The 27160-nt window shown below is 39.5% G+C and overlaps 2 protein-coding genes across 3 annotated transcripts; one reads left to right on the top strand and one right to left on the bottom strand.

Moving 5' to 3' along the window:
• Positions 1 to 882: 882 nt before the first annotated feature.
• LOC104486194 (uncharacterized) lies at positions 883 to 8698 on the top strand. Its single transcript, XM_086741705.1, has 5 exons — positions 883 to 1697; positions 2411 to 4351; positions 5351 to 5476; positions 7350 to 7475; positions 8639 to 8698. The coding sequence occupies exons 1-5, from the start codon at positions 1550 to 1552 to the stop codon at positions 8671 to 8673; spliced, it is 2376 nt and encodes a 791-aa protein (XP_086597831.1). The 5' UTR covers positions 883 to 1549; the 3' UTR covers positions 8674 to 8698.
• A 5722-nt stretch (positions 8699 to 14420) lies between these two features.
• RP9 (RP9 pre-mRNA splicing factor) lies at positions 14421 to 20609 on the bottom strand. 2 transcript variants are annotated; one of them, XM_086742991.1, is made up of 6 exons: positions 20373 to 20587; positions 19192 to 19222; positions 18274 to 18403; positions 17862 to 17953; positions 16406 to 16467; positions 14421 to 15251 (listed from the first exon to the last, which is right to left on the bottom strand). In XM_086742991.1, the coding sequence occupies exons 1-6, from the start codon at positions 20570 to 20572 to the stop codon at positions 15029 to 15031; spliced, it is 738 nt and encodes a 245-aa protein (XP_086599117.1). In that variant the 5' UTR covers positions 20573 to 20587; the 3' UTR covers positions 14421 to 15028. The 2 variants fall into 2 exon arrangements, with proteins under 2 accessions (XP_086599117.1, XP_086599118.1); XM_086742992.1 differs by lacking the exon at positions 19192 to 19222 and having other exon boundaries at positions 18174 to 18403; positions 20373 to 20609.
• Between the last annotated feature and the right edge of the window lie 6551 nt (positions 20610 to 27160).

Raw genomic sequence — 27160 nt, 5'->3', positions numbered from 1 at the left:
ACATCAGTTTTAAGTAGAAGATGGGCAATACTTCCCTTTCACACCCATTATTTTCTTAATATTAAGTTCCAATTTTGCAAAAGTGATACACTGGATTCACTTAGGGATGCAGCTTAAATGTCTGCAAGATGAGATTGCTAGCTTTCTGTACACCAGCTGAAGGCTTTTACCACTATTCCTACCCTCATGTTTTGATTTTCCCTCTCACTCATTGATGGAAAAAGGCCCCCACATCACTGTTAAATGACCCTCAGGTGGAAGGGGGAGTGGGCCAGTAGTAACTGCCTGCCATAAGGAGGGTGAGCTGGGCACTTGGTTAGTTTCTTGCTGGGCTGTGAGCAGCAGCAGCATGGACCTTAGTTTTGAGGGACTCTAATGGGGCAGGAATAGCTTTGCTTTGGGGTTTTTTGTTGTGTGTGGGTTGTTGGTGTGGTTTTTTTTTTGTTTGTTTGTTTTTTTTTTTCCCCTACATCACTCTTTCTCAAAGGTCAAAATAATTCTGAGAGCGTTGGCCTAGGAGAGTGAGGGGAGTCCATAGGCTTTTTGGTGCTTACAAGTACTGGACAGAGCATTCTAGATGGAAACTGAAGAGGGCTCCAGTGTTCCTGAAAGCTTTCTGAAACTGTAGGCTGAACTGTGTGCTAGTTTGTAACAGGTCTTGAATTTTTTTTTCTTTTTTTTTTTTTTTCAATTTTGAAGTGCTTAAGTTCTCAAAAAAGTTGAACTGCTGGGGGGGTGTTTGGTTTTTTTTAGGGTTTGTTTTTTTTTTTTCCCCCTCTGTGTGGTCACTACATCTTTTGTGTTCTTTGATTGCTTTTCTTCTTATGGGTGATGTTTGATAGGGTTGTTATCACTTGCATGGGTTGGAATGGACTGAACTTAGTCTATTAGTTAACTGAGGAAATATGTAAATGTGGGAGGAAATCTGTATGGCTTTGAATGTGAATTTATGTATAAAGATTTGGGGTTTTTTTTTTGTTATCTGTCACTTAGTTTAAGCACAGGAAGCATGGTGTCACTGAAATATTTGGTTTATTATGTTAGTTGTCATTGTTCTTAAGTATGTCATAAAGTACAAATCCTGAACTAACAGAGCTCTTACTGTGATCTCAAACACAACATATTTGTTGGTATTGAGAAGTGGTTTTTTTTGTTGTTGTTGTTTTTTTTCTTCATGAAGCACGAAACTTCTGATTGTGTGAAGCCCTCTATTGCTGCTAGTTTTTAATTGGGTGGAATACTAATACTACTTATATGGATGTATGCAGACTGTCCTGTGGCTTTAAGATGTGTTATAAGATTGGCTTTAAGTACTAATATTTAGAGCTGCACACAAAAGCTTGCTTGGCAAAGGAGAAATAAAATATTTGGCCGTGATATTTTTCTACTTTCTGTTTGGAAGATAGTAATTTTCTTCTGGAAAGATCTAGTTTTGTTGGGCCAGGAGAGGAATGTCTGCTGAGTTCTAACAGAGCATAGAAATAATAAAGTCCCACAGTTTTCAAGTGGTTAATCTTGATAACTTATCTCTTTCAGTGTTTAAAAAAAAATGAATACTGCCTCAACTTCAGAAAGTGGATCGTATTCCACAAACCACACAAGACCCTTTTTTTATGCACAGCCAACAGCGCAACAGCCTTTTCCAAGTCCATGGTACCTCAGTCATGCATACAGTCCATACTGCGTGCCTGCTCCAGGTAAGGTAAATGAGAGTTGTCTGTGGTAACTTTGCTTAGTAAATTACTGCTGGAGTGGAGGAAACCAATGCGTATCTGTGTCAACAAGCTTCCTGGGAGTTTAAGGTAGAGTTAATGTAATGTTTTAGTTGTCATAGATCTGGTTTATGAAGTGTTAGTTAAATGTGTAGCTCTTGTGCGGGAAAGCATCTGTTTCTGGAAACCAGAAATTAAGTAAAATACTAAGTAATAGTTTTCCTACAGATACAGAGCTCTAGAATGTGCCTAACGATTAATTATGTGTGTATATATGAGTTCCATGTATGTATGGATAAATATAAACCTAAAAATCCACCCAGAAACAATATTGTTAAATGTGTCTTGTAAATGGGATACCTGAGTTAACTTCTATCTGGAGCTGTCTCTTTCAAAGAAATGCTATAGCATGGTCCAAAAACCAGCAAAAAAAAAAAGTACAGAAAGCTAACTGGTATATGTTCCAAGGAAAAAAATCAAGCTCTAGTTAATGTGTAGCTGTCTGGATAAGCTGTTTCATAACAAGGAACTCTCTGTGGATTTCTGCACTAGATTTGCTTCAAAGCATTGACAGATGGAGTATTTTACTTACCTGACCTTGTAGCTGTCCCTGTGTATGCAAGCAATTTTTAATCAGAATGACTTATTTCAGAAAGAAGATATATTTGTCTTTACTTTCTTTTATCCCCAATGTCTAGGCTTCCGAAGTGGAAATCCATATTTTCCATTTTATTCTGTTGCGCTCCATGAGTACCCTGGATATTTTGTTCCACAGCATCCAATGCATGCAAGAATTAACAGAAGGCCTTATTTTAATGCTCCCCCACCTTCCCCAATGTTTTATCATGCAACAAGATTTAGACAGTATAGTACCCGTGGGAAAAAAATGGAGACAAAAGAAACACAGACCGATCCTAGACAGCCTGAAAACAAGCAAAAAAAGCATCAGGATACTCGTACAGAAACGAAAGGTTGTGATGCAGGAAATATGGCCTGTGTTTCTTCCGGTATAGGTACAGAGACTGCAAGTACTTCAGAGAAACAAGATTCATCTGGATCTTCCATTGTGGTAGATAGAGAGTTTCATAACAAGAGCCCTTCCAGCTCTACACAGTATAGAAATCTTCCTACTGGAAGCTATGCCTTTGAGAAGGAAGAAGTGAGGATAGAGTACGGAAATGGCTCTCCAGCTATTCAACTGTGGAAGTCCTTTAAAGAAACTATCCCTTTGTATGATGTTGCAAGTGGGAAACCAATCCCCGAGAATATAGTGCAGCGTGACTTATTTGCTGTTAGTTCATGTGAAGGAATGATATATGGCCCTCATGAAGGGGAGAAAATGGTGCCAGGAGCTTACTTAGATGAGAGAAAAGCTGTTCTCACCACAAAACAGAGTGTTGAAACTGCGCAAGAAAAAGAGATCCAAAATAATGAAATGAAGCTGGATGCAGAAAAGCAAGCGAATACAAGTCAACGGGCAAAATCACCCTCACGTGAAACCATGGCAGTGCAAATCACAGAGTTGGCAAGATCTGTTAGTGCAGATCAACCAGTGGTAAAACAGGATGTGGTAGTAGCTAAGAAATCTAGCTCTAAAAAATCTACAGGCTCAAAAGCTTCTCAAGAAGAGCCCAGCTTTATTCAACAAGCAGGACTACTTCCATCTAGTATGGAGGCAATGAGTGACTTGAGTTTTCAGCAGAAAAAGCTCAATCTAAGCCACAATGCAACCAATGAATCTCAAACAGATAATAGATTCTTCACACCAAATACTTTTGAGAAGCATGTTCCCTCTAATAGTTGGCTGGCTTGTTTGGACAGTATGGACACAAACTACAACTATGATGTTTGTTTGCCACAAAGGAAACGCCAAAGTGTACTCAGTCTTTCTTCTGATGACATGTCCTCTAGAGAGGAAGGCTCATCTATTGATAATGCCCCAGTGTCTTATTTTGTCCCTGACTATGTGCTTCAGAAAAGCATGTATACTTTCCAGAAGAGTACAGACGGCTTAGAGAAAGAGAAAATTAAAAGTAGTGGCTCCCTTAATGAAGATGAAGTGGTAGGAAGGGAGCAGATGAACAGCTTGAATGACCAAGATGTCAAAAACTCTTCAACTATGAAGATTAAAAAGGCTTCTAGTAAAGGTAGAAAGCCGGTAGCCCTTCCTAGATCTTCTGGTCAGAAAAAAATAAATTATCTCAAGAAAAAAGCATCTAAGAGTTTGTCAGAAGTTGAGGACTCTGAAGAATACTCTGTGAGGGGAGAAGAGGAGGATGAAGATGGAGAGGATGAGGAGGATGAGGATGAAGATGACATGGATGAAATTGAGTATTTCTTTCAAGAAGCCACTCCATATGGAATCTTGATGCCTACTAAAGGAAGCTTCTACCAAGTTGGCCAGAGGGTTCTTTGGAAACCACCTAAAAATGGTATACCAGCTCAATTAATTAGCTGGCCTGCTCCAGAGAAAATAAAAACTAGGAGTGGGCTTGGTGAAAACATTGGTGTAGTTTACAAGCCAAAGGAGAGAGAACAAGATGAAGCTGCACACAGTGACTACAGGCACTATGCAAGAAAGAGGCCTTCAGCAAAAGAGGGACTTGAACACCAGCGAACGCTATGGAAATTCTTGGGAGGTAAGCTAACTGCTGAGGACAAAGTGCTGCTTCACAGAACACACAAACCCTGCCTAACTGCAGTTGAAAATTGTAGCTTGAATCAGTGTGAAGGTCGGAGAATGTTGTAGCTTCAGGTTTCACTTGAAGCCAGAAGTACTGCAGAATACTTTTGTGAGGCAGAGGGAGTCTGCTGACATTTTTTACTTATTGCATGAGGATCCTGCATCTTCACAACCAGCAGAGAATTTTGTAGAAACTCTCCTTTGAGTTAGATTTGATATACTTAACTTTCTGACATTAGTGGCAATTTATTCATTTGAAGAGCTTAAGGTCATTTGAACTATACTTTGACTGTTGTTCAAAATCTTGGAAACTTGGCATTTAAATTTACACAGACTGACTCTCTCATTGCAGACCCATGTTGGGTGGATTAAACAAGATTAAGTTAATTATAATTTGGTGGTCATACTCTGTGTAACTCCTCTGTAGAAGAGGAATCAAAACATAATTATTTTTTTTTAATTGTAGCTGCTGCTCCTCTCTTACTGTTAGCAAAAAAAAAAGTTTTGCTGTAATTTCACAAAATCAGTGTGAAATTGTATTAAATTTGATCTGGAAAAGAACATTTTGTTTAATCCAATTTCTACCAATATCTACCTTTGAGTAATCTGAGCTGAGAATAAGCAGAGTTATCAGTCAGAGTTCATAACTGATTATGTGGGAACTTCAGTAAGTGGCTGCTGTTTAGTATAGTCTTGTATTGTGAAAGGCTACTTCTAATAACAGGCTTAGTGTTCTTAAACCTTACTTTCTTTCTACAAAATCTGCAGACTTAAAGCAGCTTGTAATTTTTGTCAAGTGTGGTCTCCAGAAAACTATGTTTTTATTTTAATAGACTCTTACAATTAGATTCAGTAGCTAGCTTTGCATTCTGACCTGTGGATCAAACAGTATATTAACATCAGCAAAATTAAATACTGACCTTAAATCAACCTTCTTCTTTTTTTTCTTAATTAGGAAGGCTGTTAAGGAAGAACACAGGGATACCACCTGAAGAGTATTGGATTAGAAGTGGTGCTAAACCCAAATTTACCAGCCAAACACATGGTAGTTTCTCACCCCCAGCCAAGAGCAAAGAACAAGGTACAACTTATTTCTTCAGTGTGTTTCTGTTCTCAAGGAACGTGTAAAAGGATAGGATACAAAATAGCAAGCTTATGATATTTGGATAAGATTTGAAGATAATAAAAGTAATTCTCATTGCTCTGGTATTGATTAAATGCCTGTCAGTCAGTACATCTCACGGTATATTTATATCCTTCTCAAACTCAAACATGTGAATAAGGATGCATTATAGCTACTTTTTTTTTTTTTTAAAAGGTACCATGGGAAATCAAAGCATCAAGTACTTTGATGTAGCTGAGCAAAGCCCTTATTTGTGCAAAGCTGCTACTGCCATAAACTGTAGTATTAATTCTTTACCCAGATAATGCTTCTCTTGAGTGCACATGCAGTGGTAGTTCCTAATCTTGATGAGTATAGGAAGTCATGTGTGATAGCTACATAGGACAATGTTCAGAGAAACTACCATGGACCAACAGTTGCACCACTACTGCTAAAGGATGTCTGAGAGTAAATTGTCTTGATGTGGTTAAGGAAAAGATGAACCCGTCCAAGTTATTCTAACAAAGTAAAAAATTTAGATAGTTTCCATATATTTTTCTTTCCTCCTGAAGCAGAATGTTTTTTCTTTACAATTAAGGTCTACTTGGAATTCAGCTCTGTTTCTCAATGCTCTTACGGGTGTTTCTTAGTGTAAATGCTGTTGGAACAACTGTAGAATTTGCTGTAGTCTGAGTATTACTACTCTCCTGGGACATGAGCTTTCAATGATTAGTCTATCAAATAACAAAGAGTGAAGTTATCTTCAGAACAGACTGACTTGCTTCTCTCAGTTTAGTGATAATATACATCAAGTTTCCTGTATCAGCAGCCCACTAGACTGTTCTTTAGAGTGTATTTCTTAGAGTTCATTCTCTGCATTGCTTTCCTGCTTGACCAATGTCAATGTTTGGGATTTGCCTGCACTGGAGGCTTTCTATTCTCTCTATCCACAGATTTCTTTAAAATGTTGTGGGATTTTTATGCTAGCCTGCTTTATAAAAGTTCAAAACATTTTACTTTAGCAGCACTGTTCTTAGCTCCTTACGATTCATGAAGATAATAAAACAGTTCTAAAAAATTATGTTACCTTTAACTTTCAGCATGTCCCTTCTATCTCTTTGAAGTCATAGATGGTATGGCATACTGAGGATGTTTAGCTTTTGTTACTCCCTGCTTTCTCTTCCTCCTTTTCCAGCCTATGTAATTTCAAGAAGCTATCACATTCAGTATTAGGAAGCAGGAACTGTTTTCTTATTAATGCTGTTCATGCCAATGGATGCCTCAAAAGGGTGTAATTTTACTAGCACTTCTAAGAATGTTGCTTATCTTAGGACTGGTTTCTTCAAATTAATCTTAAGTGCGCTGCAAGTAAAGGGGGTTTGGCTAAACAAGATATGTTGTTTTAACAGTAATAGAAGCTAAATTTGGCTTCTTAAACTGTGTACCTGTGGTGCATGACTTAACAGGTCTGAAGAATTGAGGGGGTTTTTTTTAAAGACAATGGGTGAGTTGAGTCACTTGGACAGCTATCAACTAGGCTTGAACAGTGAGAAAGTGAACTACAGCAGAATTATCCAACTCCCACTGGGTTCTTTTTTTTGCTGCATTAGCACCTATCAAAGTTATGACCCAAAATACATTGCACCCTGAATTATGGTTAGATAGTGATTAAATATGGTAGACATATAAGACTGCTTTGCATATGTAGTGTCAGTTTCATCTGCCACTAAAATGGGCACATAAAGGAAAGGGAGAAAAAGGAATGCTACAGACCAGTTGGGGAAAGCAAAGCTTAAATCTGCTTTAAGACTATGCCTTGGAGAAATAACACCAGTTGTATCTTGCTATTTAGAGTGGCCATCTTTGGTTAAACTAAAGAAGAAAAGAATAGGGAAGCCACCTTCAAAACGCAGAGACACAAGATGTGAGGTAGAAGAAGCAGAACTGTGGGAGATGCCTAAAAGCGGTGTGCGCAAAGGTTGGTACGCAGTGACAAGGTACAAAAATGACTGTTGCAAGCATTTTTCATTATTGTCTCAGGCACTGATGGTTCTTGGTTCGAACTGCAAGGATATTGGATAGCTTGTGAAATAATAGCAAACGCTATGTATGCAGACAAAATGAAGAAAAAAAGCAAGCTAAACTTTGAACACTAACTCAGTTTGCTATGAATACTGTTGCAGCTTTGACCAGGTTAGGTTCCTACCCTTCATTTAAGGGAAAGGGTGGAGGGGAAAGAAAAAAACAAACTACTGAAACCTGCTATTTTACTCTAGTTGCTTTTCAAACTGTTCTACTAACTTTTTAAAATTATGGGGCCTGTGTCACTTTGCAGGATACCCTTTTATTTAAGCTACAGGTTTGTCTCAGCCAGAACACTAACTTGATACAACATAAATGCACCTAGAGAACTCTTAAGGATTTCAACTTTATAGATTAGGAACTTCTTCCTATTTCGGAGGGCAATGGGGAAAATAACAAGTATTGAAGTAGGTTCAATAACAAATATGATTTTGTGCATTTGTGGGAGAGTCTGAAAAGGTTTGTAAACTTAAAAGAGTTAGTACGTACAAGAAGCTACCTAAATGACCAGAGTTTCTTCTGGAAAAGAACAATCTGGCATAGTAAAGCTGTCTTGAATATTCAGTCAGTTAGGGAAAGACTGTCTTTCTCATATTAAATAGAGGATTTGCAAGGCCAGAAACAGAAATTTAGACTGAAGCATCTTACTAATCAAAATTGGCATCAGTCTTGAAGTCAGATTATTTAAACATCAGTGTTAAATCTTTAATTGCTGACCCTTTTTAGTAAAAGCATCCAGGACACTTACATAGTCCCAAAATACTTCTTATATTTGCCCCAGGAATAGTTGGTGTTGGACAAGAGCACGCTGAAAATATGCTATGAGTTTGAGATGGAACTCTTATCTGTCTATTATACTGGGATATTCTGTAGTCCAACACCATTCCTGCAAAATTTATCCATTCTGGGAAGTTGAGTACATAATTCTAATATCAATCATCAGTGTCCTCTCCTGCGACAGAAGAAGGCAATCACTGATGCCTAGTCTTTCTTTAGAAGCAAATTTACATATATTATTTGGAGGGAGAATGCATACCTTAATTTTTTTCCCTCCTTTAGGACATGGAACAAGAAAGTCCTCTAAGAGAAGATAACTGCAGATATTGGGACAGGAGAGGGAAAATATACTGGAGGTTTCCATAAATCCAAACCTCAGTTGTTATCCTCTTGTATGTTTTGTAAGTTGCTGTGGACTCTTAAAGGGTAAGAAGTAGCACTGTAAAGACTGAGGACACTATTAAAATGGAATTAAGTATTTAACACTGAAGTCACCTTTTTACAACTAGCATGTCCACTATTTAAAGAATAAATTTAATAGAATTGCACTTTGAGACTACTTGTGTTCCACTGATACATGGAAACAAAGTTTATGGTATGGATGTATGTGCATCCATACCATTGTAGCATGCTATTTACTGTTGTCCTGTTCTTAAGCTCTGCAGGCTTGTGATGCCTGTCAATGTCATCTCACCATTCATAGTCAGTTTGTCTATATGATGTGGACATAGGTACAAGATTTTCTTCCATCAGCTGGATTTTTGGCTGTGTTTGTTTTTTGTCAAAGTAAAAAGGAATACAGTTAATGCTGTATCAAGTCAAATACTCACTTGAAATTTCAAGGCAGTTCCTCAGATCTTACTGTCTTAGTGCTCAGTCATACATTTAAAAACTAAAGCACTGAGTTGATGTGGTATTTCCCCTTTCTCCTCCTTTTTTTTCTGTGGAGGCTTCTGACACCTCTACAGAGACCGTGTGCTGGAGAGGTGGTCTTTGAAGGTGAAACAGAAGTTTTTACAACAGTGGTATGCCCTGCTTCCTGACTTCTTAGTGATGGCTTCTATTATAGTTGATATTGTCCTTGGCAACTCACTACAGAAAAGTCTCTTCATAGAACTAAGATCATAAAACTAGGTCTCTGGGCTATCTTATCAATAATGGAAATAGACTGATCTAGATAAGGTGGATAGCTCAAAAATGTGTGATTTTTTTTTTTTTTATTTTATTTATTCCCCCCCATGTCTATGAAGGCTAGTATCACCATGTGAGAAGAAAAAACATGATACTGCCATTCTTGGATGATTCCCAAATAAAGTGATAGTGTGAGTGAAAAACTGAGGGGAAACTGTAGTAAAAAAAAAAAAAATCTTTATTAAAGGAGTGGGGGGATAGACAGGACTTATCTTCTGCTTCCTCTCCCAATGTTCTTATTCTGTCTGTGCCCTAGAGTAACCTACATCGATAAAAGTAGCATTTCCTGTGACTGCATTCAATTTTTGTGCCTACCTAATACTAGTTTGACCTGTAACTGAAGCTATGCTGTTTTTCCTCGGTGAGGAATATTGAGGTTTCCCTACCCAATTGATTTTTGATCTATTATTTTTAGTAGCGCTTGCTTACTTGTTAAAGAGCTACTGTGATTATAGCCTTTACCCCAAGCCCTTAGGGGAAAAGATCCACATTAAGACTGTGATGACAAGTTTTTATTTCCTCTCTACCCTAAGCACTGCAAGAAAATAAGGAATATAAATTCCTATTTGGCTTTTGTGCTGCACAAAACCTCTGTTCCATCAGAACCTCAAAGAATAAAATAGGGAAGAGAATTACTTCAAGCATGGAGCTTTTCAATACTCTGTAAAACATAGGACTGCTGCTCTTGGCTACCTAATGTAGGAATCTGCTGCTCTTAGAGGGGGATACTCATTCTTCCCATCAGAATAAAGTGTGGTAGAATCTCTTCAACTGAAGACTACAAGTGATGACCTAAGAGTAACCTTCAGCTACAACTGAGACATCTTGGGTAAGGACTGACTTCTTTTTCCCAGAACTTGAGTGTAGTTTTGGGATTGAATACTAAGCCAGTTCTGCTGACAGATTTAACTGTTTGTCTTTCGCTGCTTGTCTGATAAAGGAATACTCATGACCTCACACTTAATGACACTCTTATTTTTGAGAATGGCTAATATTTCACAGGTACTCCCAAGATCATGCTAGTCACCCTTTCACAGGTCTTGCACCTAGTCAGTGCTCTCTACCCAGGCGTAAGAAGCAATTTGCAGCCTAGTCATGCTATAGCTCCCAAGAATGTGTGAGGGAGTAGCAGTATGAGTGTTTAGACAGCTCTTTGTCTGAAAAGAAATGCTTTTTTTTTTTTAAACTAATTTCTTAAAATCTTGTAGTGTGCCCATGCTACGGATCCACACCAACGCTCAAGGTAGTATGCATGAATGTTCTAGTGCTCCAGAAATACTTCTTGGATGATGTTATATGTGGTGTACTCTGCTCTGACAGTGCTAGTCCTGTGACCTTATAACTAAATCTTCTACTTGGCTCTTTCTTCACTCAGCAGCATGGATAATTTGTGGACTGCATCTTAAGTCAGTGGGCTTACAACTATAACTAATGTTCTAATGGGTAAAATGGCCATGCTTCAGAAAGGTTATGAAGTATAAACAGCATTTTACAAGGCAGTGAATTACAGTCCAGGCTCTTTTATTCAGCCAGGTAACTAGCTGCAGTGATATTTCAGATTTAATTTTACAGACATATATATGTGTCAACTTTTGTTACCATTGCAGCTAGATTGCCTAGTGATTAAATGCAGTGCTGGCAGTAATGTGAACTTGTAACTGTAGCAGCACTGCATTGCCTGTGAAGTTTTCACACGCTTCCTGAAGCTTCTGCTGAAGTGCAGCTGAAGAATCTATTTGCTGCTTGGCACACCAGTAATAAACCTTAGAGGCCTCTGAGACCATCATACTAGGAGCTTTGTTTGGACAGACTTACTGTCTGTGACTCAGAATTTAAGTCATTATTTGCAGCTAACTAAAACTTGTGTTGCAAAGTGGGTGTGGTGTAATCACTGAAGTGGAGCCAGTGGGTTACGTTGGCTTGCCAGGTTTAAATTCTGTATTTTAATTTTCAATTTGGTAGCATCTGCGTGGCATAAACACTTCCCTGTTACAATGTCCTGTTTTCTGCCTTATGTTGAAAAGTTTAATTACAGATCTATTAAAATAAAACAATGTGAGACAGGAACCAATGGCAGATCCAGTCATTGCATGCTAACTGTAGGCATACCAAGGGAAAACAAAAGCACTGTTTTAAAACAAAAAAAACCAACCAAACAAACAACCAAAAAAAAAACCCCAAAAAAACCCCCCTCTGATTCCCCGACTGACTCACTGGCACTGGCCATCTCAGTCAACAAGACTATAAACCCCAAGTAAGTTCACAGCCAAAGAAATTGTCGGTATTTTTGCTGAAGTCATTCTTCTGAAAAGAATGGTTCAGAGTATGAAGATAAACTGACCTGGAAGCTGAAGACCTGTTAACCTGTATTGCCTATGAGGTATGCTGTAGCTGCCTTTCACACTTGCTTAGATTCATGGGACTATACAATCACGCTATTACTATCACTTGGGCTTCAACAGGACTTTAAAATGGAAATGTACATGTTGATATAGAAGGCAAGAATTGCTGGGGGAGGAGGGAGATTCTTGGAACAAAAACATAAATAGTTCAATGGTTAAGACTTAAAACATAAGGCTCATTAGTCTTTTAAGACTATGGCTTTCTATCTTGCTTCTATATTTACTTCTATATAGAATTAATTTCCATTAATATAAATGGGGGTGGATATTCCTCTCTTCTTAGAAATAGTAGCCTAGACCTAGAGTCTCTTAAATGCCAGCTTTGGTGCTGTTTAAAATGCTAAATGAAATGAATCATGCTTCTTAGCACTCTAGCCCTGGCTGCCAGTCAGCACTACTCAAAGTTTTACTCTGTTGAAACTGTCAGCTTTAATTTTGAAATTAGCTCTGCTTTTATCAGTTTCAGTAGAGAACTACTAAAATCTTCAGGTATGAGATATGACAGAGATCTATAAAACTGGTAATGATATGGGGAAAATGAATAGGAATCGGTTGTTCATGTGTCTTCAAGTACAAGAACTAGGGTGTATGAAACGAAACTAGCAGGGAGCAGTTTGAAAGTAAATGTTTCTTCACTAGCTAATTACTTACTCTCTAGAGATCTTTGCTGAAGGCAACTGTAAAGTTTACAAGAAGTCACTAGATGTAAAAAAAAAAAAATCGAAGGCTACTAAATACTAAAATATAACCTATGACTTAGTACTTGCACTACAAGCAGCAGAGGCTGAGATAGCATTTTGGTGAAATAAGAGAAATAATGCCACTATAGTTTGCACTGCTCTGTTGTGTAGGCATCCACTATTGACCACAAACAGAAAAAGATACTGGGTAAACAGCCTTCAGTCTGGTACAGAACAGTGATGTGGTGTCACAAACCAAGTTTTTAAATTGCATTTGATCTAAGTTAGAGAATGGTCTTCTACAGTTTTTTCCTGGATTGTTCAAATGGTAAATCCTGGTAGGTAAAATGGGAAGCACCCATTAACAAGGAATGACAGACGAAGGAAAAACTGAGTTTGTTTTTAGTTAATTAAACTTCAGAAGACTCTTAAATGACAAAAGCTGAAGTACCTGAAGAGATCTTTAGGTCAGCTCTGCTCTAGACAAGCTTGAGTAAGAATTCTCTTGGAATGCATTGGGTGAATACTAGCTGTCGCCTCCAGCATCTGTCTGACTATCAGCAGTGCTATAAACAGAAGGATTTTCTCAGCACCAAATGTGGCAATACAGAGAACCAGGCCATTATAAATCTCCTCATGCTATTCCAGCTGTTTTTTTTTTTTTCTTCTGGTGAAAGAGCCAGGAGCTTTGAATTTTTGATGATGCTGATACAGGGAACTATCAGGAGTCACCAGTAGATCCTACCACAAGGAGATTTGCTAAATAATACTGGAGGCTAAAACATAATTTCACATTCAAACTCTGAGAATAAGATAATCTTTTTGGAAGTAGGCCTTGACTACCTTGTCTTTCCCCAGAACATATTGTGAATAAATGGCAAGGAATGGGGTTTATTTTTACTAAATGACTCTTAGACATGTAGGAGGGAGAAAACACATTTCAACATATACTTTCCCCTGTCCTCTCTTCTAAAGCTCTCAAGAGGAAAAATCTTAAATGCATTTTAGTCTATGGTTCCTTCATTTCCCTGTTAATGCTCACTCTACTGATGTTAGAGCTTTACAATACTATTTTTCAATATAAGCATAACCACAGAGGCTAACTTCTATAGAAGTCCTTCCTAGTCCTTTCAAAGCAAATCTATTTTTCTTTCTCCTTTTGCAGACTACCACTATACATCATCTAGGTCCTCAAGTCACAGCTTTGTACCACTGTACCTTGGTGTTTTCAAAAAGATGCTTACTCTAATGCAGTTTATAGCTATCTCAATCTTCCTAGTCAAGTCTGCCTTGCAAGATTATTTGAAAGAAAAGTGTGATCAGTCCACAAGGTTAATTAAGCACACAAAACTTTCTCTTCTTCCTGCTTACAAGTTCTTTACTACTGTTCTATGGCTTATATGCATATACTTGAAAACCCTTTTGAAAGCTTTATGCTTTCTTGTGGGATGCTTTGTAAAATATTACTATGTAAAATCATTCCAGTCAACATAAATAAGTTGGAGTTTACTTCCCCAAGCCTTTTTAAAAGGAAAAAAAAAAGCCCTCAAATGTATCAAAACAACTGATACTGAAGTGTATGTAGAAATTAATCTTCTTCACTTCTAACATGAAACCCCCCTTTTAAAATAACTAAAACACTACCTCTTTACTGTAAAGTTGAACATCTGACACTTGGGTCCTACTCCTATGCTTTAGAGATCACTTTCAGTGTTGCAGAACTGTGCATGTTAACGGTGATGTTGAGATTTTGCTACACAAAAAAAAAACCAAGTCTTGCTGACACTGCAGTTAAAAGTAAATCGCCTTGATTAACTTTTTCCCCCTTCAGCAGTGCTCTTTATTTCCCTAGCTGCCAGTACTGGGATGAGTACACTGAACTTCACCACACAGGCAGTATGCAGAGACAAAAAATACAGTACAACCTGCTCATTATAAGCACTGTAAGTGAACTCTCAGTGCTCTGCATGGTGCAAACCACAGTCTCATTACAATGAGGCATCGTATGTAATAAAATAACTTCATGGAGAAAAGACACTTCAATAGAAAAATCTGCTGAATTCTGCAGATTTGTTGGCAATACCTTGGTAGTCACTGCTTTCTGCTGACAGTCACATGTGGCAATGCTAAGGCCAAATTTGACCAAGATGAATGACCATTAGCACAGGTTTGACGTTATAAAGATACGGTTGATTGAGTATTGTTTAACGCAGCTCTCTTTCTGGCTGCAGCACTGCAGAGGGGCAGAAGAGCACAGCCAGTGTAGGATGCTGGATGTATCCATCTGTATGTTCTGAGTTTAATAAAGCCCTTTCTGGTGGTTTCTCCCTCATTCTTTGGATCTTTCCCTGCAGTTCACAAGTAGAGGTCAATAAGCTGTCAATCAGAGGTGACTGCTGTCAATCAGATTCTGACTTCTCATTAGACTTAGACAATTTACGCTTTTTCTTTCTCTTCTTCTTCTTTTCTTTTTTTTTCTTTTCCTTCTTTCTCTTTTTTTTCTTGTGTTTATCTCTACACTCTGAGGAAGTAGAGCTGCTGCTATCTTCATCATCCTCATCACTGTCATCATCATCATCATCTGAGGAAGAGTCCTCCAGGAGCTGCTTCAGTTGCTGTATCCTGAGTTTAAAAAATATGAATGAGAATCCTTTCTGGCCCTCCTCTACCTATAATAATTTATTCTAGCTTTCATCCGTTTTCTTCCTAGCTTGAGAAATGGAAGCTGCATGCAAAGAGCAGGGGAACACTTCCTCTTTTGCTGAATGACACTCCTGTTAACAATTTTCACAGACTGATAAAAGCAACCTCTTTTGAGATGAGCAGATGCCTACTCTCAGGGACTTTCCATCCCATAGGACATCAAAGACAGACTAGCTTATTGGCCAATATTTATATGTGCAAAATAATGAGGGAACAGCTATCACTAGACCACCATAACAAGTTCTATGCTTACCCATACAGAGATGCATATTAGGATTATGGTATGAAATTAATTGCCCTGCTGATACAGAGATGATGCCAATGAAGCAGACAGAGTAGACTCTAATTTAGATGCAGAGATATTTTTAAGAGGCACTCTTCCTCTGAAATTTTCATGGATTACTGGCAAATGGGGACAAAATATTTGCTTATTTTATTGTTGTCTTCAGTATTCTCTCCAAGGATTTGCCTTTTTTTTTTTTTTTTAAAGAAAAAAAAGGCAACACATGCAGCAGCAGCACTACTCTATGGGTTACCTATAGTTTTTTCAGTAATCTCACTGATGTAGTTCAAGTAAGAAAGCATTAAAGAACTCTGCTGCTTTATATATTGAATAATGACCTCACATGAGGAACAACATCAGGTGCCTCGAACTACCTTTCTAAATCCACCCCTTCACATCTATGGAAGGCACTTTGATGTACCAAATTTTAGAAAACATCTCAGTGAAATCAGTGAAAGAAAAAAAGAAAATCAAACTGTTTTTTAAGCCTAAACCAAAACTAAACTCAAATACCTGAATATTATGGCATAAATGAATATGACCTCTCTTTAAACTTTGTTTTGAGAAAAAATATAGATGCTAATAGAATTAAAGAGATAAGAACTACTACTGAGTGATTACTGAGAAAGTAGAAATGCATTAGTGTCTGCCAACATAAAGAAACTGCCATTAAAAAAATGTTCTGAGTTGGTAAGGGCAGCTTACATAAAAGTTTCACCTATACATTAGTATCATGCTATCAATATCAAAACCAAATTGAAAATGCAGTTTACTAAAGAAACACACTTACCTAATTTCTTTTTCGTGACGTTTATTCTCCCTTATTATATCGTACATTGGATCTTCGTGTGCCTTTAAAGTGAAAAACAGGAAATCCAATGTTGATAAAGAAAAGTATTTATCACTGACTGTTATATTTCTTAAAAAAATAAACCACAGCAACCCAATGCAAGAGGCTTTTATCAAAAGATGAAATACATTTAGTGACCTCTTAATTCACAAGTATACTCTCAGACTTTACATTGTTAATCTGAACTGTTGGGGTTTTTTTTCACTTTAGGAAAAGCTTATCTAGTTACATCACCAGCAAAGGCAAGTCTCCTTAGGTATACTGTCTCTCTCCCTTTCCGATCACAGTTAACCAAGAGAATGCCATAATGAGCTGTGCCCTTACAGCATATTTTAAAAACTTGGATACAATTACACAGGAGTAAAGAATAGAGGCAAACGGATAATGAAGTTGGAGTTATCCTAACATGCTATGTGCTACCATTATTGGTTCTTAAATCGGTTATTTTTAAATTAAACACGCATTGCAGCAAACAATTGTTGTGAAGGAAGACAGCAAACAAACTTTGCAGATACTTAAGGTGAGTTCATGCCATGTGAGAATGCAGCAAAAAGATGGGCTGATCATTTCTGCTGGAAGATTCAGCCAAAGAGTTCAACAGAGAGGACATATCAGATGCTGACCAGAGGTGGGAATTAAAATGTCAGTAGTAAATGAAAGATGTTGGGGATGCACCATGAAGGGCCTTAGACATACAGCAAGAGTTTGAAGCAACAGAGAAGAAGCCTGAGGAAAAATGAAGAATAGAGGCAATCTGGTCATGGGAGCGGGATAAAAACACTCTTTGCAGTAGCATTCTGATTGGACAGAGTCACATTTTTCAAGGATAGAAAAGAGGACATAAGACACAAAGAGATGACAGCTTGAAATACAGTTTAACAGTGCAGAGCAACAGGAAAAGTTAAAGAGGTCATGCAGAAAGAATCTGCAGAACTGAGATGCAGCCTCGTGTAGCAAGAGATCAGACTTGTAGACAATGACTGGATTACAGACCTAGACACCAGGCTTCATGATGTGGTTGTTCACAGTGAGAGCGGAAGGCTTGAAGCAGCTGCAATGCGGGCAGCTGAAGCTTGACTAAACATTTTTTGTTACGCTGACATTTTAATCACAAAAACTGAATATAATGGTTGAAACAGGTTCTCAGAGATTTACAATTTAAATGTAAAAATTACTAATTTTCCTCTTGAAGAGTAGATTTTCTGCAAAGTAGTCAAACATCCAACCACATCTGTAGCTTTTTCTTTATTAGGAGATTTTCGGCATCTATAGTATACTAGAGACAGAGGAAAAGTCCTTAACAAAGCATCATCTAACAGGCTTCTCTTCACTTGCAAGATTATGCATCATCAATATTAAAAAATACAAGCAATAATACTACAGTATTTGTACTCACTACTCTAAATTGTTCCAATTTCTGATTGCCTTTAATAAAGAATGGGCATTCTTTATCTCCTGTTCTGTGTCCATAACGTTTACACCTCCAACCTTTAAAAAGAGAAGCGGCAGTAAATTGCACCTCTGAGTTCAGAAGAAGAATAGAAAAAAAAAACCCCTTATTTATGGAATATATTGTCAATTTGTTGAAATAAATAAATAGATACAACTATTACGTTGATAAATGTAACACCCATAAAAGGCATTTTATACATTTAGTTACAGCCTTCAAGGGACTGGCTGCTTTTTTATCAATATGATGCCAATCTACCGGGACCTTGCCATCTGTCCACCAGCCATTCTGCCCTCCCCCAGAGTAAACCGATGGCTAGAGGAAGGTCCAGTGACATCTGCAATATTTTCAGCCTTACACTGCATGACTTTGACTTCTTTTCCCAATGGCATCCAAAGCCCTTTTGTCGGGGCATGTGCCAGGAATTCTCGTGCACTTTCATTGCCTGGCACATCAGGTATGCAATCTTCTGGTTTTGTTTCATTCTCCTACGGAAGAAGATAAGGACAATAAAATAACTTCTTTTTTTTTTTTTAACTTGGTAAAAATTAATACTCCAAGTATGCAGACCTTCACCTAACATGGAACCTATTTGCCCTGTAACATTTCTTTTTTTTGTAACACATAAAGGATCTAAAATACCTGACCCTTTTAACAGCATTAAGTAATTTTCTTTTTCCCTTCACCCTTGAATTTTCCAATCTGAACTTTATTACCATATTAATTCCATTTCTTCCTCTTTATTTTAGTAATTTATTTAAACAAATAATAGCAATAAAAACTTAGCAGACAAGGAGAGACTTCTTTTTCCTCTTCCTGCTAACAAGACATAACCATTAGAAACAGCCTTTACAACACATAGCAGTATTTTTTAGGTTAAAAGCACTAGATTATGGTTTAGGTATGTAAATTTGGCAAAAATAAATATCATTATGAAAGGAAAGTATATTATACAAATATTTGAGCACAAGCAATAGAGAAGAATCCTGAAAAGAAGTCACTCAAACTGAAAATCTGCTTCACCATGCATTAAGTGTGTGTGCTAAGAGGTGATGAAAGAACTGGTATCATTCCAGCTGATTCTGCACATTTCATTCTGGATTGACCAAGTCAGAAAGGTCAGCTTGTAACTGAGGATCTCTGAGTTTTCCCCTGGAAGCATCTACTTCTCTGTAATTTATATAGGTAACATAGACACTTAAGATAAACACCTAAAAGACAGGCTGTGTGAAAATCCCCCGCAATGCTAAAAATTTACTGCAATATATTTACCAACCTTAATTAGCCCTGGGGGAGGTTTTTCATAGCTGAAAAGCAATAGAAATATTGTTACCCTGAAGCTTAGCAAAGATAAATAAATCGAGAAAATACAGTATTTCAATGCTACAGAGTTAAAACCTTCACGTTACATATTCCCTTAAATTTTACTCCACCAATAATCACCACAAAGTATAGTATAACACAGATACCTGGATGCAAGCAGACTGAGGTACAGCGTTTGTTATATCACCACACACGTCTCTTGCAAAGATCCTTCAGATTCCTGTTCTTGTGGGAGAACAACTGCTTTTATCTTACTGCTTTACAGGGATGTGTGGTACATCCAATTTAGCTTCAGTTACCATAAATGCACAATTGTCTCCTCTTTTTCTGCAGCACCTCTCCCCAAGATCTCGCTGATCCAAATCTCTTTACTCCAGCGCTGCTGAACCATGCTCAGCTGAAAATGTCAAGTCAGAGCATTCCTTACACCTGGCTGCGCCAGCCAAAGCAATATAACAATTTCATCTTCTTATCTCTGTGTTAAACCTAAAGACAGAAGCTTACTGACCAAAGTACCATCTTTCCTGCAGCATTTCTCTGGAGCTAACAGCAGATATAAAATTTATTGAAATCCAATCAGCAAGCAGGTGCGATGTAGAGCACAGCAACTGAGAAAGCACATGTGCTTAGGAGTTAAAATGCCAGGACACTATGAAATGGTCTTTATTACAATAACTTTGCGAGCGCTGTTCAGTGCAATTCACAAAAAAAAAAAACAAAAAAAACCCAGACTTTTACTCTCGCTCGGAAAGGAAAAAAAACTGTGTTCTTGTGAACCGCCTGATTTTTTTATTCCTTTACACCCCTTTCAACGAAATAGCCTAAATCTTTTACAGCACTGCGGGCTACTGATGGAGTAATCAGGCAGATCTCAACGCTTTTAATCTTACTTTTTTTTTAATGGACAGGGTTTTAAAATGTAACGGAGCTGGAGCAGCCGCTGCGGGAAGGGAACGGGCCCCTGTCTCCCGAGGGGGGGCAGGGACAAAATAAAAACCACCACCCCCTCCGCCCCCAAACCCCACACTGAATAAGCCCCAAACGCCGGAAGGGGGGCTCAGAGCAGAGCGGGGGGCCGGGCGGGGCCCGGGGGCGGCGGGAGCCCCGGGCAGCCTCCCCTCCTCCGCTCCTTACAAGGACTCCAGGTGCTGGAGCGTCTGGAGCTGTTGCGCCTCCCGCCTCTTCCGTTTCCTCTCATGCCGGTCCTGGGTCCTGCCGCCGCTCGCCGCGGGCTCCGCATGGCTCCTGGGCCGCACCTGGCTGCCCCTCGCCGCTGCTTCCTCCTCCTCTGCCCCCTCCTCCTCCTCCTGCCCCCCTGGCGCCCTGTGGGACATCACAGCGGCCGGGCAGAGCCTCGGCGGGCGGCGAGGCCGCGGCAACGCCCCCTGCCCGCCCTCACACGCTGCGCATTTCGGTTTCACTTCCCCTCCCGGGCGGGGTGCGTCCGCCCAAGCGCCGACTTCCTTCGGCGGCGGTAGCGCGGCCCAACCGGGCAGCGCCCCCTCCGCCCGCTGCCACAGCCGCCCGCCAGCGCCGCGGCCTCCCCTCGGCCCCCGCCTCCCTCCCAGGCGGGCGGGAGGAGAAGCCCCGCTCAGCCCTCCCGCCGCCGCCGCCGGCTCTGGCGGTGAAGGCCCCGTGAGGCAGCAGGGCGGTCCCGCCAAGCTGCTCACCGCTCACGCATCCTTCCCGGGGATTAAAAGTAACGTGTGGGGTGTTGCGCCCTCAAAACACCGTTATTAAAAAAAACAAAAAACCTAACAAATGCCAGTGCCAGAAACATTTACACACTGGGGCTGCTTGGCAGGGTATGGATGGGGCCCGGGGGAATACGGTGGAATACGGCACTGGGGAGCAGGCAGTCTGGGTCAAAGAGGGAGGCTGAGGGGTCACCTCCCTCACGGAGGCCTCGGGGGACGGGGATGGCTGGAGACGTGGCTGAGGGGCATCTGGGAGTGGGGAGAGTGGCCGGGTGTGCGAGGAGGGCCCCCATCGGGGTGGTCACGGGCCACACTTGCAGGAGGTGAAAATGCGTGCGGATGAAGGGAGGAGAAGGTGAGGGCCATCTCTTGTGAAGGCACAGGTTAGTTTTGGGTTGGTTTGAGGATTTTTTTTTTCTCTATCTTAAAGGAGAAGTCCAGGAACTGAAGGTGATTTTAACTGATCATCTTAGTTCTTCAAAAGCACGCGTCAAAGGCAAAGGATGCTGTTTGCTGGTAGTAGCAGCACCCTCTGGTTCTAAAGCCCAATAAGATGAAAACAGTCATTTAAAAACTTACATTTTACAAGTGAAATATCAATCTTAGGATTTATTTAAGAATGTAATATTATTAAACAAGCACTCCTTTAATATTATTTCAGATTTACTGGGTAAAACCTTACTTATTTGGGACAAAAAATCAAATGTCTCACTTGCTTTCAACAAAGTGGCCGCCATTGTAACTTCAGATCATGGGAAACTTTTTTTTGTCCAGTTAATTCTGTCACAGTCTTTTGCAAGAATTCAGTGCTTATTTTAAGGTTTAAACAAAGTAGTCTAGCTTTTGCATGTTGTGCCATGAATATATATTATTGATGAAGATTTTTATTCCATATACTGAATTTTGTAGGTTTACTGGCACTGGAAAGAATGCAGTGGCCATTCTACCACAAAACAATACTTAGCTGCAAAGCGACATAATCTTGCAGATATACTTCTCAAAAAAAAATCAATTTCTTGTCTTCATAAACTAATTCCAAGATACCCATCTGGCCAAGATGTCACGAGGTGGCATGTAAGTTGTGAGAAAAACATTTTCATTCATCCCATGGGACTGCAGTGAGTGTGTGTGTTTTGCTTAGTTCTGGGCCTTTTTTGAGTTTTATGAGTAGCCTTTCTTTGGGCCTAACCTGAGAAGAAGAGGCCGAGTGGCTGCCGTCTCTTGATAATGGCAGATCACAGCAGTTGACTGGAGGTGCAAAACTCAATGAAGACCTCTTGTCTAAGTGCTCAGAGGCAAAATTAGTTTATTTGCTAATCTGACTTAAGTATCTGTGTTGCTACTCATAGAATGAGCCAAATGCAAGGTAATCCAATATGGAGTGCGTTAAGCAGATGACTGGATGTTTGCCGGAGGCTAAGAGATTTGCTGCTGCAACACTGCTAGTGTGTGGTAACGCGTAAATGACAATTGATCCCCTACATGGTCATGTATCTTCAAGCAACAAGTGAGGAAGGAGAAATATTTTGAGGTGTCGCAATTACATTTCAAATGTCTGAAAGAACTTAAGTGAGACACAGTATAATTTTTTTTCACTCTATTTAGAGAAATGGCAATAGTTACTAAAAGTTAAGTACCAACTGGGCTGATGCCTACTAAACAGAGACTTTATTTTGGCACCAAACTCCAGTGATATAATGGACTTTTTTAGCCCCCCCCCCGCCCTTCATTCCAGTGTTATTGCAACACAAAATAATTGCAGTGTTATTTGCAAATATTGGTATTTGCAAGTGCCTTTTTACTTCATGTTTTCAAACCAACAGAGTAATCAGACTCTGGAACAGCTTGACAGTGCATTAGGACAGTGACAGGAAACTTAATTAATTCTAAGACAGAGAGTTTCCTGTTTATGAATGGTATTCTATGGGACAGATGTTCTCTGGAGTTCCCTGGAAACCCTATCAGTCTCGCTGTCATATGCCCTTCACTTTCTTAGCTTGGCTGAACTAAGAAGAGTTCTGCCAGTTTGGAGCTGTTAAGAGCCTTGCTTAGATGACCTCAGCTTCAGTAACTTCAGCCTTGACAGCATAATTTATACAAATTCAGGAACTAAATGCGCAGACCATGGTATATTGTCCTCTTCTTACTGTTAAGTCAATGAGAGCTTGGCTGCGTCCGTTGCATCCCACTGGCTTCATCCAGGCCCTAATTTCTGAGCAGATCAGGGCATTTGTGTAATACTCTTTACCACAGCAACTTAAGGAGTGAGACAGAAGGTAAAATTAGATAGGTACCTAAATTCGCTCAGTCACAGTGGTGTAAATGTGTTCTTTCTTTGGTTTGATACAAATAATTTTCTAATGCATTTCCTCATCTGTCTTAGAAATGAACTTTATTACTCAGCTCAGAAGTACCTAGCTGCGAGGTCAGACTTTTTTACCCCCCATATTTAATAGAAGGAGATAATTTAAAGCTGTAGGTAGCTCCAAAGTTTCTTTTTCCTCCTTTGCTGAGAAAAGCTCTGGATTTCTGTGACTGTTGCACACTTACCCAAGGAGACAATTGCTTTTGTATCACTCCTTAGAAAAGATCGAAACAAAATGAATTGTGAAGAAGGAGGGCGTAGAAAAAGTGCAATGATTATTTTCAGTTATATTTATTTTGGAGCAAAGGTCGTCAGTATCTGTAAATTGCCTAAATCTGTTCTATTTGAAGGGTTTGTATTAGCTGAGGATCTGGTTCCTTGTATTTAGCAAGGTGTTTATTTGAAGTTGGGTTTGTTGGTTTTTTTTTCCCTTTATTTGAATGTAGCGCTTCAGACATTTCAAGACGTTAATTTTTGGGAAATGTTGTCTTACTGTAAGAGCTGACTGTCATGGCACTGTAATTCCGTCTTCCCCAAAACATCTAAGCAGAAACATTGGAATTGCTGTCGCAATCTGAAGTATCTGAAAGGCCTGTATGTTTTACAATATCCACTACAACTTTATTTTTGTTGTAAACAACAGAATGTTTCAACTACAAGCGATAATGCTGAGACCAAATTAATTTACAGCCATGTCATCCCATGGGCATCAGATGTGTGAGAGTGTAACCATGGCAGAATAATCATGGCATAATGTTAGCCAATCTGTTTTTCCCCATTTTTGGCTGGCTAGAGCTTTGGGCCAGGATCTGTTTTTGATTATGTGTCAGATATTACGCACAGGAAAGGAATCCAGAACCCGTGTTAGACTCCATGGGAAGTTAAGCACCTCCTAATGGGATCCAGAAGAAGCAGCACGCTGAGCAGAGCACAGTCTAAATCCAGCGTGGCCAGCCTGTGGCTGCCTGAAGCTAGCTGGTAGGAAACATTCAGAATAGAGTAAGCCCAGTATCTTGATCGTTTCTGACCTCAGGGAAGGCTCCCTAGGAACAGCAGTGACACTTATGCCCATTTGGGAACCTCAGCTGTGAAGAGAGGTGCTGACATCCTTTCTCACAGAGAAATGAAAACTTTTGCTTAAAGTGGTAGTGCTGCTAATGTCTTTTGTATACTAGCTTTAACAATTAGAAAATGAGAGACTTGGATTTGATTCCCTCCTCAGTCTAGGTATTCAGTGATGATGGCTCCTGTCCCACCAGGAAAAAATACCCTAACCATCAAGGTAATGGCTACTTTGGTGGGGGCCACCCACCATTCATATTCCGCTCTTTGGAAGCAGTAGCGAAGAGCATTTGAGATTCTTGGAGTCAGAAGGACAAGTGTGTTTGAACTTAGCTGTGAGTACACTAAGAGGTATGCTCACCCCAGCACTGGAAACTGTACTTCTTTCTGTAAGATACAAAATCAATGCTCTAAGCAGGGGCCAGAGCCCAGTTCTCCCTTGATTAGCACTTTTGCACCAGGTGACAGTTGCTTCCCCTGCTCAGATTAATCTCATGTTTATGATAGTGCTGCTCAGCAGGGAGGGGGGGGGTGGGGGTGGGGGAAGTGCTCCTACATACCTGAACCTTTAACGTGGTGTTTACTGCCATATGTCAACACATAAAGGGAGTGAGGGAGCAAATGTCTGAAAGAACATGATGGCCACAGCTGCAAGTTGTACAGTCCTGCTCCTGTCAGTGTTCAGGACTCTCTAAATGTCTACAGGGGCAAGCCTTTAGGAAAACAGAGCAGAAGAATGCCAAAGTTTTAGATCCTAACCAAGCACAGGTGTGAATTAAGCATTGAATTGTTTATTTCTGTAAAGACTATGTTGCTACCCAAGGTATTAAAAATGCGCACTTGCAGGAAAGCTTTCCGGCTAATCAAGGAGATGTCTGGAAATTAGGGTTGGACAGCAGTTGAGCAAGTCTGTTTGAAGTCCTTTTGTAAGGCTACATCCCCTTTTAAGCATTCAAGTCTTTTTACTGGATTTATCCCGAAGACTGATAAGCTACTGCTTGCAAGAGGAATTACAGTTTTCCTTTTTGTAAATTCTGTCCTCCAAGCCTCTGGTAGTTGATTGCATGGATGAACTCCCTCCATCCTTCTATGGTGATACTGCCTTATCGATTACTTGGACTTTGTAGTGGAAAAGCCATCCGTTCCGTCAGAAGTGTAGTGCTTAACATCTCGTCAAGCCAGAACTCTGTGAAAAGAATCCATCTTTCATCTTTCTTAATTATTTTAACTCACTTAAGACTTTAGAGACATTATGTCACTCAATAACTTACATTTTTCATTAGTTTTTGCCCTTTGCTTTCTGGTCTTTATAAATAAATACAAATTGTATTGTATTGTGACTACTGTATGTAGTCACAGCCATTTTGCGTTAAATACCATTGACATTTTTTCAAGAAAGAGGCTCCGTTTGATGGGCGTGTGTTTCTGTAGTACACTATTAATACAACACTGTATCTCCAGGTATACACTGACACTGTGTCTCTTCTGTTAATAGAAGGCCTCAAATAGGCCTTTACTGATGCAGAGCTTTGTAGCCTTCAAGGGACTTTGCCTGAGTAAGGACTGAGCACATTTGGGAACTGTATGAGTAGCAGGAGCACTCAGATGCTAGAGATGCGTTATATAACAAGAGTATGGAAGGGAGATTTTGGCTGACAACCCTTGGACAGTCTCCCAACTTCTTACAGAACATACCATTCTTTGTGGGATCTGCTTGCTCCCAAGCTGAGTGGGCAGGACTTTGGTTTCATACGAAACAGCCAGATGCAATGAAATCTGTAATTCTCTATTTATCTGTTTTTGACAGATGAGAGGTTGAGTCAGGATCACTGCAATTTGAACCGCTTATTAGAGGGATGATAACTATTCCAGGTTGGATGTTCCTTATGTATTAAATCTATATATACTGCTGCTTAACCCCTAATGAGTGTAGTCTTACTGTCATCAAAGTTGGCAGGAGTTTTGCTACTGACTTCAGGAGGGATGAAGGCCAGATTTTTTGCCTGGTAGCCAGTTTTTTTTTTTTTTTCATAGCTGCAGGAAATTCCTCCTTCTGAGCTCTGGCTATATTCTTAAATCAGTGATCAATTTGGAATAACTTTTCCCTTGCAAAAACAGGTTCCTTTCTTGAGTTTTGCCTCCTGAAATTTCATAATATAGTGACTGATAAAACAGTTCTCATTTAAATGATGCCCAGCATATTGAATAAAAAAGGCAAATTCAACTTCAGTGCCAGCATCTGCCCTCTGAGTTGCCAACTTTCCAGTGTTCAGTTGCCTAAAAAAGGCTTCAACATTTCTGAGTGGCTAAAAAAACCTACAGAAATAAATTGATGAAAAATACAATCTAAAAAGATTAAGATTCTTGATTCTGATTGCCACCTCCATTAAATAAGAAGATTACTTTCTCCTGTTAAAATAGCTCATCAGTTAGTTTCCTGCACAACAGCTGTTCCCACTTAACCGTAGTTTTTTCAAAACTCTCCAAAGTTTGCAGCTCTTTAAGCTTAACATACTTGCCATATGTTGAGTTACCATGAGCTTCTTTCTAGGTAACTGAAAAGAAATGAATGGAAACTCACAGTTCTAGACCTTCTTCCTTCCCTGCCCCTCTCAAGAGGGCAATATGGAAAGACTAACATAGCAGTGGTACAGCAATGAAGCAAGGATTAGTTAAGCAAGTTGACCCAGGAGTGTCTCTAACAGGAACGAGAAAGGAGTTATGATATTGGATTGTTGAAACTCATGCCAAACACACTAAAATAATCATAGAATCATAGAATGGTTTGCGTTGGAAGG

The sequence above is a fragment of the Chlamydotis macqueenii genome, chromosome 2 (assembly GCF_036417535.1).
Source record: "Chlamydotis macqueenii isolate bChlMac1 chromosome 2, bChlMac1.mat, whole genome shotgun sequence".
Lineage (NCBI taxonomy): Eukaryota > Metazoa > Chordata > Aves > Otidiformes > Otididae > Chlamydotis > Chlamydotis macqueenii.
Note: the sequence above shows the minus strand (reverse complement) of the source record. Positions and strands in the feature narration are given on the sequence as shown.

What these genes read in the sequence shown, in the direction of transcription:
- LOC104486194 (XM_086741705.1), top strand. Translation starts at nt 1,550, where the DNA reads ATGAATACTGCCTCAACTTCAGAAAGTGGATCGTATTCCACAAACCAC. An exon ending in ATACTGCGTGCCTGCTCCAG is followed by an intron (nt 1,698 to 2,410) that starts GTAAGGTAAATG and finishes CCCAATGTCTAG; the next exon opens with GCTTCCGAAGTGGAAATCCA. An exon ending in GCTATGGAAATTCTTGGGAG is followed by an intron (nt 4,352 to 5,350) that starts GTAAGCTAACTG and finishes TTTCTTAATTAG; the next exon opens with GAAGGCTGTTAAGGAAGAAC.
- RP9 (XM_086742992.1), bottom strand. Translation starts at nt 20,572, where the DNA reads ATGTCCCACAGGGCGCCAGGGGGGCAGGAGGAGGAGGAGGGGGCAGAG. An exon ending in GGACAGATGGCAAGGTCCCG is followed by an intron (nt 17,954 to 18,173) that starts GTAGATTGGCAT and finishes CTCTTTTTAAAG; the next exon opens with GTTGGAGGTGTAAACGTTAT. An exon ending in CGTCACGAAAAAGAAATTAG is followed by an intron (nt 15,252 to 16,405) that starts GTAAGTGTGTTT and finishes TTTTAAACTCAG; the next exon opens with GATACAGCAACTGAAGCAGC.